Source organism: Myotis davidii, unplaced genomic scaffold, assembly GCF_000327345.1.
Source record: "Myotis davidii unplaced genomic scaffold, ASM32734v1 scaffold1323, whole genome shotgun sequence".
NCBI lineage: Eukaryota > Metazoa > Chordata > Mammalia > Chiroptera > Vespertilionidae > Myotis > Myotis davidii.
In genome coordinates, this window is record NW_006294585.1 from 628,269 (window position 1) to 640,383 (window position 12,115).

Sequence of the window (12,115 nt, forward strand, 5' to 3'; positions counted from 1 at the left end):
GCCGGTCGCACCGGGCAGCCCCCCTGTCCTCACTGTGATCTGTGCCGCGGTGTTACCCCGCATGTGCGACACCCTCCTGCCCGTTTCTGGGTGCTGCGGAGCATGGCTTTCACGGTTCAATAAACGCGCTTTCTTTCTGGGGGGCGGGGGCGGGGGCGAGGGAGGTGGTGGTCAAATTCCCTGCAAAAGGAACCTCAGATGTATGGAGAATGTGTTTCTTCTAGCGTGGCGGTTAGGCTAAGCCATAATCCTGCTATTGCGAATCCTACCAGGTAAAGTGGTGGACCCCGTAAGAAAAATCCGTTGGTATAAATTGAACGGTCACGTTTACTATTGGAGTTACGCCCTTCTTCCAACATATTGCAAAACACAGGAACACTCGTAAGAAAGTGACCTCGGTCTACTCCAGGGAGGCCAGAGAGAGACGCCGGTGGCCCCCCTTTCAGCGGGCACTTGGGGTGCGGCCGGAAGGAGGGTTCGCTCACTGCCCGAGCGCTGACCGAGAGGGTACCTGCCCCGGGTCCAGGCCTCTGAGGACACTCAGTAGCTGGAAAAAGAGCAATGCGAGCTTGACAGCTAAGTACAATCTTCAAAGCACTGCTTTGTATCTGCTGCCTGGGAGGATTCAAGTGTCACCTCACTTAATGTGACTTCTGTCCCCCCAGGGAACTAGCAGTGTTTTAAAAAACATTTTTTTAAATTGATTTTAGACAGAGAGGAAGGGAGAGAGAAAGAAACATTGATTAGTCATTCCACTTATGTATGCATTTCCTGGTGGATTCTCGGATGCGCCCTGACGGTCTCAAACCCACAACCTTGGCACACTGGGACAGCGCGCTAACCCACTGACTTACTGTGCCAGGCCCCCTAGTGACGTTTAAACGTTAAATTCTGATTACCATGGTTATTACACATGTTATAACCTAACCACTTTAGGTTACTCAAAGTAACACAGAATCGGCGTCTTCTGATTTTTTAAAATTTATATTTAAAAAAAAAATGTTCTTCTCGATTTTAGAGAGAAAGGGGAGAGGGAGAAACATCAGTATGGGTATGGGCTGCCTCCTGAGCACCCCGGACTGGGGGCTGGCCTGCAACCTGGACATGTGCCCTGAGCAGCTGCTTGGTGCGTGGGTCGGTGCTCATCCACTGAGCCACCCCCGCTGGGCATCTGTTTGTAGTTTTATCGTTGTCTTTTGAGGAAACCTCAGTTACTCAGGGTATAACCCAATTTTTAAAAAATTTCAGTAGGATATTTGAGTTTTTATATTGTTTTTTTCTAATTGATTTTTAGAGAGAGAGGCAGGGAGAGAAACATAAATGTGAGAGTGAAACATCCGTCATCAGTGGGTTGCCTCCTGCACGCTCCCTATCTTGGTCATCTGGGCGATGACCAACTGGCCAGGGAGATATTTGAGTTTTCAGAATTGTGCTGATCCCAAGTTAAAGTTAGAATAGGTGTTTGGGCATCGGTATTTACAAAATGATTGTGTCAGCTTTCTTTGTTTTTACTTTGTCTCTGATGATGTAAGCGGATTGATCAGCTAGTTTTGTGCTCTCTAAAAACTGCACAGAATTTCACCACTGGCTAAGGCCTGCTTTCTTATAACTGTGTGCTGTATTTCATTACGTATAAAATGATAATCTGTAAATCTGGGTGTTTGTAGGTCTAAACTCAACTGTGTTTAATTTTTAAATGCAAATATACTCAAGTTTTCCCTTACCTAGCTTTCTTTTACACTTTTAGAAAACCATTTTTTTTTTTTTTGGTTGGGAGTGTGAGCTGGTAACATGCCTTAATTTTGCTTAGGGACAGAACAGGGTGGAAGGAGTCATTGTGCAGGTAGAGAAGGCAGCAGGAAAAGCCTTTGAAAGAATTAAAATTGGCTAAGACAGAAACGAAAGAAGCAGGATCATAAATATCTTTGTTTTTCTAATACAGCAGTGTCTTTCAGGCCGTTTTACATCCACGGCCTTGTTCATCTAAGTAGATGATGTCACTTAGCAATTGATGTGGGAGGAGAGCCTGTTTGATTTTTAATTTTTTTTTTTTTGCCCTATCACATCGTTAAACTAGTTTCTGATTAAGGAGAATAAAAGTAATAGATCGGGAAAGGTAAGGATTTAACAGATTTCGGGAGAGAATCTGGGGCTAGAGGCACAAGGACTGCCTAGCTTTGATGACATACCAGAGAAGTTGTCAGATTTTCCTAAGTCTTAATATAGTGGTAGCCAGACAATGCTGATTTTCCTTATAATAGTTGTATGAAAAGGAATTTTAATTTAAATGAGTTGCCCAGAAACTAAAAGATGACCAATCTTCTAGTATCAGTGCTACTAAGTTATACACTATGTATGTGATTCCTTTTTCTAGGTCGTTTGCATATCTTACAATTAAAGACAGAATACCACAGATCTTAACCAAGGCTATTGATACATTGCATCGACATAAAAATGAAATGTTTGAGAAACATGGAGAGGTATGAAATGTATTTGAACTTTAATTATTTTCTTAAATCTTTAACAAACATACTAAGCTGTTTCCCCTATTTGATAATGACCATTCCACTTGAAGATAATGAAGGGACTCTAGTTATTAGATGAAACTTAAAAAAAAACCCGGCAGAATAGATAAGGCAGGATAATGTTGATATGAGATCTGTGTGTGTGATTTGATTTTCAATTTAATTCTAAATTTAAATGTTTATAATAGTTTCTGAAGACATAAGATGTAGTTTTGTAATATAGTATTTCTTTCCTTCTTAAGTTTAGGTCTATAAAAATGTGCTATCCTACAGGAAGTATTCATGTATAGATATTTAAATATAAAGTACATATAAAATTTAATTATTTACATATAGATTATATATTTTTAAATATGTGTAAATGTTTCTTCCCTATTTCTGTAGAAAGGCATAGAAGCTGAAAAGAAAGCAATTTCTCTTCTTTCTAAATTGCGGAATGAATCACAGACAGACAAACCAATTGTCCCCTTGGTTGAGAAGTTTGCTGATACTGACATATGGAATCAGTACCTAGAACATCAACAGGGTCTTTTAAATGACAGTGATGGGAAACCAAGGTGGTTCTACTCACCATGGCTGTTTGTAGAATGCTACATGTATCGTAGAATTCATGAAGCAGTTATCCAGAGGTAAGTATATAACCATCAAATAAACATTCAGATAATTTATGCTTTTTTTGAAATTATAAAATGATAAGTTTGAAAATAAAAACCAGTGGAAACATGAATTTAGTTCAACAGCTATTAATGGCACTGCTGGACATGCTGCAGATGTTATCACTATAATAGATTCTTGGCAGTTATAATCCGCATGCCCAGAGTAGTCATAGATTGAATATCTGAAGTAGGAACTAATTAAAAATTCTTTTTTTATATATATATTGTATTGAGTTTTTACAGAGAGGAAAGGAGAGAGATAGAGAGTTAGAAACATCGATGAGAGAGAAACATCGACCAGCTGCCTCCTGCACACTCCCCACTGGGGATGTGCCCGCAACCAAGGTACATGCCCCTGACCGGAATCGAACCTGGGACCTTTCAGTCCGCAGGCTGACGCTCTATCCACTGAGCCAAACCGGTTTCGGCTAATTAAAAATTCTTATAAAAACTTATTTTTCTTCATGAGTAAAACAAATTATACTTATTGAGGAAAAAGATGTTAATTTGAAATAATTATTATAACAAAGGGCAAAGTAAACATTTGTTTTATTTATAAAACTTGATTATATGTCAGTTAATTTGGTATAAGGAATCAATAGCACAGAGAAAATAGAAGGCATTTAAAAGCTTTTATTGCCATAACCGGTTTTGCTCAGTGGATAGAGCGTCGGCCTGCGGACTGAAGGGTCCCAGGTTCAATTCCGGTCAAGGGCATGTACCTTGGTTGCGGGCACATACCCAGAAAGGGGGTGTGCAGGAGGCAACTGATCGATGTTACTCTCTCATTGATGTTTCTAACTCTCTATCCCTCTTCCTTCCTCTCTGTAAAAAATCAATAAAATATATTAAAAAAATAATAAATATAAAAAATAAAAGCTTTTATGAAAGTGTAATATACATACAGACCAGTGCAGATATCTTAACTGTTCAGCCGCTTTACCAGAACATGCTTGCGTCCCTAGTGTCCAGATCAGGAGGCAGACCCGCCCTAGGACTCCAGGAGCCCCCATGGATCCCCCTCCGTTCACTGCCATCACGGCCCCTCAAGGATAGCCACTGCCTTGATCTGTTAGTTTTGCCTGTTTTAAAATGTCATTCCAGTGAAATTACATGGGATGTATTTTGGTATCTGATTTCTTTCATTCAGCATTATGTTGCTGAGATTCATCCCTATTGTTTGCATATAATTGTAAATAACTCATTTCTATATAGTATTGCAATATATGAGTATATCACAATCTTTAGCTCTTCTAATGTTGATAGGTATTTGAATAGTTTTTATTTTGCGGTTATTATAAAGAGTGCTGCTTTAGAGGGAAGGCGAGGGAGGGTGGGTAGGTGGGAAGAGATCAACCGAAGAACTTGTATGCATATATGCATAGCCCATGGACACAGACAGTAGGGTGGTGAAGGCCTGCGGCAGGGGAGGGGGGGAATGGGGGGGGGTAGGCTAGAAGGGGTCAGTGGGGCAAATAAGGAAACATGTAATACTTTCAACAATAAAGATTTAATTTTTAAAAAAAGTGCTGCTGTAAACATTCAAATGCATGTTTTGGTGAACATACGGGTGTATTTTTGTTGGAGATGGACCTAGGAGTGAATCACCAGGTCATAGTGTATGCACGTAAGCAGCTTTAGTAAATTCTAAAATAGCAAACATTTAAAAATCAGAAATCATAAATAGTGATGTGAGTTTACTCTCTTAAATACAAGAAATAAAGCTCATTCTTAATATGAGGTGTGACTTTAAACTAATGAACAATTTGTTAATAAACGAGGACAGCCCAGCTGGTGTGGCTCAGCGGTTGAGATCGATTGAAGGCTCCATCCCCGCTAGGCGCGTGCAGGAGAAGCCAATGGATGTTTCTCATGGACGTTTCTGTTTCTCTGTCCCTCTCCCTTCCTGTCTCTCTAAAATCAATAAAAAACATATTAAAAAAAATAAAACACCAGAACAAAGGTTGGGAAAGTTTCTTTGGTAAAAGGCCAGAGAGAGAATATGTCAGGCTGTGGGGCCACATGGTCTGTGTCGAAGCTCTCAGCCCTGTCGCTCAGTGCGAAAGCAGCTCTGGACGCCACATGAAAGAGTGGGCATGGCTGTGCTCCAGCTAAACTTCGTTTATGGGCACTGGCGTTGTAACTTCATGTGTCAAAATATTCTTTCGATTGTTGCCAACCATTCAAAAATGTAAAACCATTCTTAGCTTGCAGGTCAGGCACAACAGATGGTGGGCTAGATGGGGTCTGCAAGCTGTAATTTGCTGACCCCAGCACTGGAGCCTGTGTATCCAGCAGTTTTTATTTTTCAAGTCGCCTGGAGAGACGGGTTTATTTCAGCAGTGCTGCCATTGCTGAAACACCTCTCCATTCTTTGGAATTTCTCTCAGAGCCAGTGTACAAGCCTCAAAATGAATATGTCTCATTATTTTTTAGTCACTCCTCATTTTTGACCAAAAATGTTTTCTCCATTTGATTGGATTCTACTGACCATGCTCTGAGTGACATTTGGCTGTCTCCAAAAAGAAATGAACCCCCAAAGGGTGAAGATAAGCGATCACCGACCAGACGGTTAGCCATGTGCCTCAGGTTCTGAAGGACATTCCGAAGTGCTTTGAGCAATGGCAGCATCTTCGGAGTAAGGGTGCGCTCCCAAGCTGGCTGGTGCTGGAAGGAGCCAGCACTCGTTTGGATTATACAGCCTGGTATGTTTTTGTTTTTAAATCAATCCCATAACTGAGTCATATTGTTTTCACCCTAAGGTAGCTCCATGAGTAGATCTAAATGTACCCTAATTTAGGAGATCAGATCATCTGAATGTCTTCACAGTTGATTCTGTTTAGGCTGTTCAGTTAGTATTTATACCTTCTTAGTTATGCTTTTGTAGGGCAATATTAATATCATTTGATCTCATTGGACAGCATGTGGATATAGCACATCATGGCACCTATATCGCCATTGGTCACAGTCAACTTGGGAGTAAAAGTTACCAAAAAAACAACAAACCAAACTCAAAATCTACACATAAATGATCAAAATATGTCAATATCATAAAACTTACATTAGTATGATCTGATTTATCTCAAGTAGTCATTGTGTTCCCATAATGCTCCTATGTTCGAATCTTAGTGTTTACTACATTATATTCAGATATTCTGTTTCTATCCATATGCTTGTTATTTGGCATCCAGCCACTTGAGCACCCAAAAAATGTTTGTTGTTGTTTTTTTTTAATTGATTTTTTACAGAGAGGAGAGAGAGAGATAGAGAGTTAGAAACATGGATGAGAGAGAAACATTGATCAGCTGCCTCCTGCACATCTCCTACTGGGGATGTGCCCGCAACCAAGGTACATGCCCTTGACCGGAATCGAACCCGGGACCTTTCATTCCACAGGCCGACGCTCTATCCACTGAGCCAAACCAGTTTCGGCCAAACAATGTTTGTTAAACTGAAGCAGTTGTCTTAAAATTTTATTTCTCTTTCTCCTTTTGCCCTGGAAACGGGGTAAATAATTATGAATATGGTCACTAATTATTTAATACTTCTAGGACACTTTTGGCAGTTAATTAAAATGAGTTTGGGGGATTTTGTGTACTTTGATTATCATTGTTGTGTAACTTACCTATGTTATATATAGTATGTTACCTGTCATTAAAATTATATATATATAATTGATTTCAGAGAGGAAGGGAGAGGGAGAGGAAGAGGGATAGAGAGTTAGAAACATTGATGAGAGAGAATCATCGACCAGCTGCCTCCTGCACCCCCTCTCCCCCAACTGGGGATCGAGCCTGCAACCTGGGCATGTGCCCTGACCGGGAATTGAACCTGAGACTTTTTGGTGCGTGGGACGACACTCAACCACTGAGCCACTCCGGCTGGACAGTTATCTGTCATTTTTGAGACCAAATGCTACTATTCTCTTTCCTTTAAAGAATGCAATTACTCAAATGTCTGAGAAAAAGATGCAGAGTTATATAAATGTTTCACTTATGTTTTTCTCTCACTTTAGTCCACCAATTGATGACTTTGATGTATTTAAAGAATCAAAAGAACAAAACTTCTTCGAGTCGCAGGAGTCCATCATGACTTTATGTATTCATCTGCGAGAGCTGATGCAAATAATTGAGCACCTGGATGAAAATCAGTTGAAAGATGAGTTTTTTAAACTTCTTCAGGTAAATGTGATCATTCATCTCCTGAGTATATTTGTTGAGTTAAATAGTTAAAAAACAGACTGGTACACATTTAACAACAAAACCCGGATATACATTGTCATTTTAGTTATCATTGATCATTTATCATTTTAGTAGAAGTGTTATTCAAGAGATGACAATCCATTTAAGCTCTGAAAATGGGTTTTGCAATCTCTTCTACTACACCTGCTGGTGATGTTCGTGGCTTCATAGCTTCTGTCATTCTTGAGAGAATACTTTACAGTCATTTGGTTGACCCAGCCTGACTTGGGCTTCAGTGTCTGCTTTGTCGCTTATTTGTGATTGGACCTGAGCAAGTTACTTAATTTCTCTGACCTGTAGTTTCTGTGTCTGTTCAATGACGGTGGTATTGAACACCTCCTAATTTGATGTGAGAAACTGGATTCATTCACGTGAGTACTGCGCAGAGTCTGGAACACAGAATGTGCTGTCGTCATCAGGTAGAAACTGTCCTATTTAATACAGTCTCATTACATTTCTTCATCAAGCTTGTGTAAGTTTAGTTTTAAATTCTTATTCAAGACATCCTTACATTTATATACTAGGTTCGGAGCAGTTTGAAAATGAGTAGGTGTACGCAGTAGTTCCCCAGCCCTGACTGCCTAGGAAAAGTTAGAAACATTTCCAGGAGATGTCAGAAAATGTTATGAAAAGAAATAACGCAGGGAAGGGGCCCGGGAGTGTTGGGGGAGGGAGGCCATACTGAGTCAGGAAGGACCTGCTGAGACCGTGCCCTGGGGGAAGGCCTGAAGCGGGTGAAGCAGCAGATCACAGGTATGTCTGGTGTGAGAACCGAGAGGGGCTTCTGTTGGAAATGAGAGAGGTAAGAGGAGGGGCCGAAGGGCCACAGAAGGCAGGTTTGGTTCCTAGAACGAAATGGGAAGGTATTAGAGGGTTTGGATCAGAGGAATAACATTAAATGACTTATTTCAAGGATTACTTCTGAAAACAGACCAAAGGGGCTCAGGGCAGAACCTGGGAGATCTGTTATTAAAATGACTCAGGTCCAGGTTGGTAGCATCAGAGGTGTTAAATCTCTCAAGATTCTGAATATACTTGGAAAGTAGAGGCTCCAGACAGGTTGTGGGACGTGGAACCTGTAGGGTGAGCGGAGCAAGCTGAGAGATGAAGAGGGAAAGGTCAGGGTATTGTTAAACTGGAAACCCAATTATTTTGTCTCCTCTAAACTATCCTTTATGCTTAGCTTAGAATTAAGAGAAGAAAAGCAGCACGTTACTCATTATCCATAGCTCGGTCATTCTTTCACAGCCTTTGAATATAATATGTTTTTCGTCCCATAAATATAATAAATTATGAGAAGAAGGAGTACCAATCTGTTTTCTGTCACCTGCTTCGGCCGCTACCCCAAATTGCTGCTCTGCTCCCCAGTAAAGGAGCCAAAGCTGCCCCCGTCACTGTTCGTGAGCACCAGCAGGTTAACTTCCTGCAAGGAGCTCCCAGCTGTTTTAGTCTGTGGGAATATTGATCTGTTCTTAAAACCATAAAACTCCATCCCTGCCCACACAAACATTGCAGTGTCTACTCTATCATGAACATTTTTCTCGATGGCAGGCATGTAATGGTGAGAAAACAGACCAATCCTTGCTGGCGTAGAACTTGTAGTCTTGAGGGAATATAGACAATCAAATAAGGGCACAAATCAATATAGACTTAATCACAGACTGGAAATATGCAGGAGGCCAACAGAGACCCTGACCTCAGCTGGGGAGGGCCACCATCTACACCAGTGCATGTTTATCAGAGTTGGACTTATACCTAAAAAAAAAATATGTGTGTAGGTGCGTGTGTGTGTGTACATTTAATTCTTTAAAAATAGTATTCTTGGTTGGAACATGCATTTTCCTCTTATTTTGAACCATATAAAAGTAGAATCTGTTTTGGTTACTATTTATTGAGTTCTTCTATATGCCAGCTATTGGATACATTACTTAAACCCGTTATGTCAATTCTCGCAATAACTCTATGAGGCAAATGCTCTTTTTATCTCATTTTTCAGTTGCATAAGCTGAGCCTTGGGTGGGGGAGGGGGTCTGTACTTACCAGTGGTTGTTAATTGGAAATGCAGGGACCTGAGCCCAGGCCTGCCTGCTTCCAGAGCCTGCACTCCTACACACGTACTTTCAGTTATGGCTTTAAAAGAGAAGGTTATAGGCCATTTCCCACAAAGTAAGCTTGAGTATTGTTTCAGTTTAAAGTAGAATAATAGGTTATTAGAGTTGCAAGGGTCTTTAGACTAGACATCACCTTGTCCAATTTCTTTATTTTACAAGTGAGAGAAGTAAATCCTAGGGAGACTGGATTTACTCAGAGAAATTGAGCAGGTTTTTGGGGGGTTGGGGGTGGGGCTGGGAGGAAAAAAGTCACTTATTTTTCTCTTGATACTGATTGTAAAGTAAACTTTGTGGCTTCTTTTTTGATCTTGTTCTTACATCTGCAAGAAGCAAAAATTTTCATTCTGATTAAATGATATGGGTCATTAAAATCATTCAAACCAGTTTTTAAAATTTCACTACATACTAACCAATTAAAAGTTTCAGGGTTTTACCTTTTCTTAAAAAATAATGTGTTTTGTTTATGATTTTATAGAGAGAGGAAGGGAAAGGGAGAGAGAGAGAAACATCAATGTGAGAGAGAAAGAAACATTGATCACCTGCCTCATGCACACCCCCTACCGGAATCAATCCTGCAACCCAGGCATGTGCCCTGACCGGGAATCAAACCTGAGACCTTTTGGTGCATGGGATGGTGCTCAACCAATTTAGCCACAAGGGCCAGGGCTGTTTTACCTTTCTATACAACATCATGCAAAGTGGATTTGATGGACGTTTTGTAGAAATGAATTTTATGAATACTTTTAGCAACCCTTTCCCCGACATCCTGCGTGTTAGTTTTTGTTGGTTATTCAGAAGAAGGGTAAATGTTTTGTACTTTTTCTTTTTCAGATTTCACTGTGGGGAAATAAGTGTGATCTGTCTCTATCAGGTGGGGAATCCAGTTCTCAGAAGACCAATGTAATAAATTCTTTGGAAGACCTAAAGCCTTTCATTTTAGTGAATGACATGGAACATCTTTGGTCATTGCTTAGCAATCACAAGAAAACAAGAGAAAAAGCATCTATTGTTAGAGTGGATATTGTTCTGGATAATTCTGGGTTCGAACTTGTTACAGATTTAATATTAGCCGACTTCTTGTTGTCTTCTAAATTAGCTACCGAGATCCATTTTTATGGAAAAATGATTCCATGGTTTGTTTCTGATACTACTATACATGATTTTAATTGGCTGATTGAACAAGTAAAATATTCTGATCATAAGTGGGTATCCGAGTGTGGGGCCAACTGGGAAAACTATGTTAAGACGGGCAGGTGGGTTTACCATGATCATATATTTTGGACACTGCCTCATGAATTCTGTGCAATGTCTCAGGTTGCTCCTGACTTATATGCTGAACTACAAAAGGCACATTTAATTTTATTCAAGGGTGATTTGAATTACAGGAAGTTGACGGGTGACAGAAAATGGGAGTTTACTGTTCCGTTCTACCAAGCTCTGAACGGCTTCCATCCCGCCCCGCTCTGCAGCATCCGCACGTTAAAAGCGGAGATTCAGGTTGGTCTGCAGCCCGGGCAAGGTGAACAGCTCACGGCCTCTGAGCCCAACTGGCTGACCACTGGGAAATATGGAGTATTTCAGTTTGATGGTCCGCTTTGACTTGGTTTCTGAATTATGACTTATGTAGAAGGTCTGACAGGCAACAATCATCCTTGGAAAAGCAGTGTGTGAATTTAGTCACGTGACTGCTTTGCTTTAGCTCTGAGCAGCTGGGCTTCTTGGGGCTCAGTTATACACTCTGGATGCCGTTTTCTTTGAACATTTTTCCCCATACATTGTTTTGGGGATAGATGGGTTAAGCTAGTCACAGGTCTTTGCATTTATGTTGGAATCTTAGTGACTTATTTCAAGTTACATGCATAATTTCAAATGGTTTTCATGAGCTTATTTTTAATTGGGCAGAAAGCAATATAAGGGAATAAATAAACTTTTTATAGAAAATACTATGCTGCATGGTATTTAATATCCTAGGAAGCATGGAATTTTATTTAACTTGATTTGGGGCTCTAGAAATAAAGGCTCTGTAAAAATATACATCTTAAATATGCTTTATAAAGAGGGGCATTTCTTACAACTGTGATATTTGAACACATGAAAGTAAAACTTAACTCATAATTTAAGTATACTTTTGTTCTTAAGTTTTATTTAATTTCAGTTGCCTGTTTCATTTGCCTACATTTGGATTTTGATTGACCTTTGGAATTGTAGGGAGCACAAAATTGAACAGAATGAAATAAATGATATTTGAAGAAAAATGTAATACCTTTTGCATTCTATTTGTGGTCAACTGAAATATAGTATTTTAACATGTTTTAAATGAACAGATTTTTAGATTGCTTGGCAGTTTTAAAATATGCTTTAGATCGAAAAGATTCTTGTGCATTGAATTTGGAATACTACCAACGAGTTGAATCTTTTTTATATTCTTACCTATTTATTGGTGATCACCAGTATTAAAAACAATATGTTTCAGGTCAGTTTGTTTTGAAACTGAAATTGGAAATAAACCTAGAAATGTTTTCTTGCACTAGAATAATAAAATGAATTGTACTGAGAGTCACATTGGTTTTATTTTCTAGTAG

At 39.8% G+C, this 12,115-nt stretch overlaps 1 protein-coding gene across 1 annotated transcript; it reads left to right on the forward strand.

Moving 5' to 3' along the window:
• Window positions 1-2,118: 2,118 nt before the first annotated feature.
• On the forward strand, window positions 2,119-12,089 carry ARMT1 (acidic residue methyltransferase 1). Its single transcript, XM_015567189.1, has 4 exons — window positions 2,119-2,480; window positions 2,910-3,154; window positions 7,197-7,362; window positions 10,365-12,089. Exons 1-4 carry the CDS (start codon window positions 2,352-2,354, stop codon window positions 11,130-11,132), a joined length of 1,308 nt encoding a protein of 435 aa, XP_015422675.1. The 5' UTR covers window positions 2,119-2,351; the 3' UTR covers window positions 11,133-12,089.
• The last annotated feature ends 26 nt before the right edge of the window (window positions 12,090-12,115 follow it).

What these genes read in the sequence shown, in the direction of transcription:
- ARMT1 (XM_015567189.1), top strand. Translation starts at nt 2,352, where the DNA reads ATGTATGTGATTCCTTTTTCTAGGTCGTTTGCATATCTTACAATTAAA. An exon ending in CATGAAGCAGTTATCCAGAG is followed by an intron (nt 3,155 to 7,196) that starts GTAAGTATATAA and finishes CTCTCACTTTAG; the next exon opens with TCCACCAATTGATGACTTTG. An exon ending in AGTTTTTTAAACTTCTTCAG is followed by an intron (nt 7,363 to 10,364) that starts GTAAATGTGATC and finishes TTTCTTTTTCAG; the next exon opens with ATTTCACTGTGGGGAAATAA.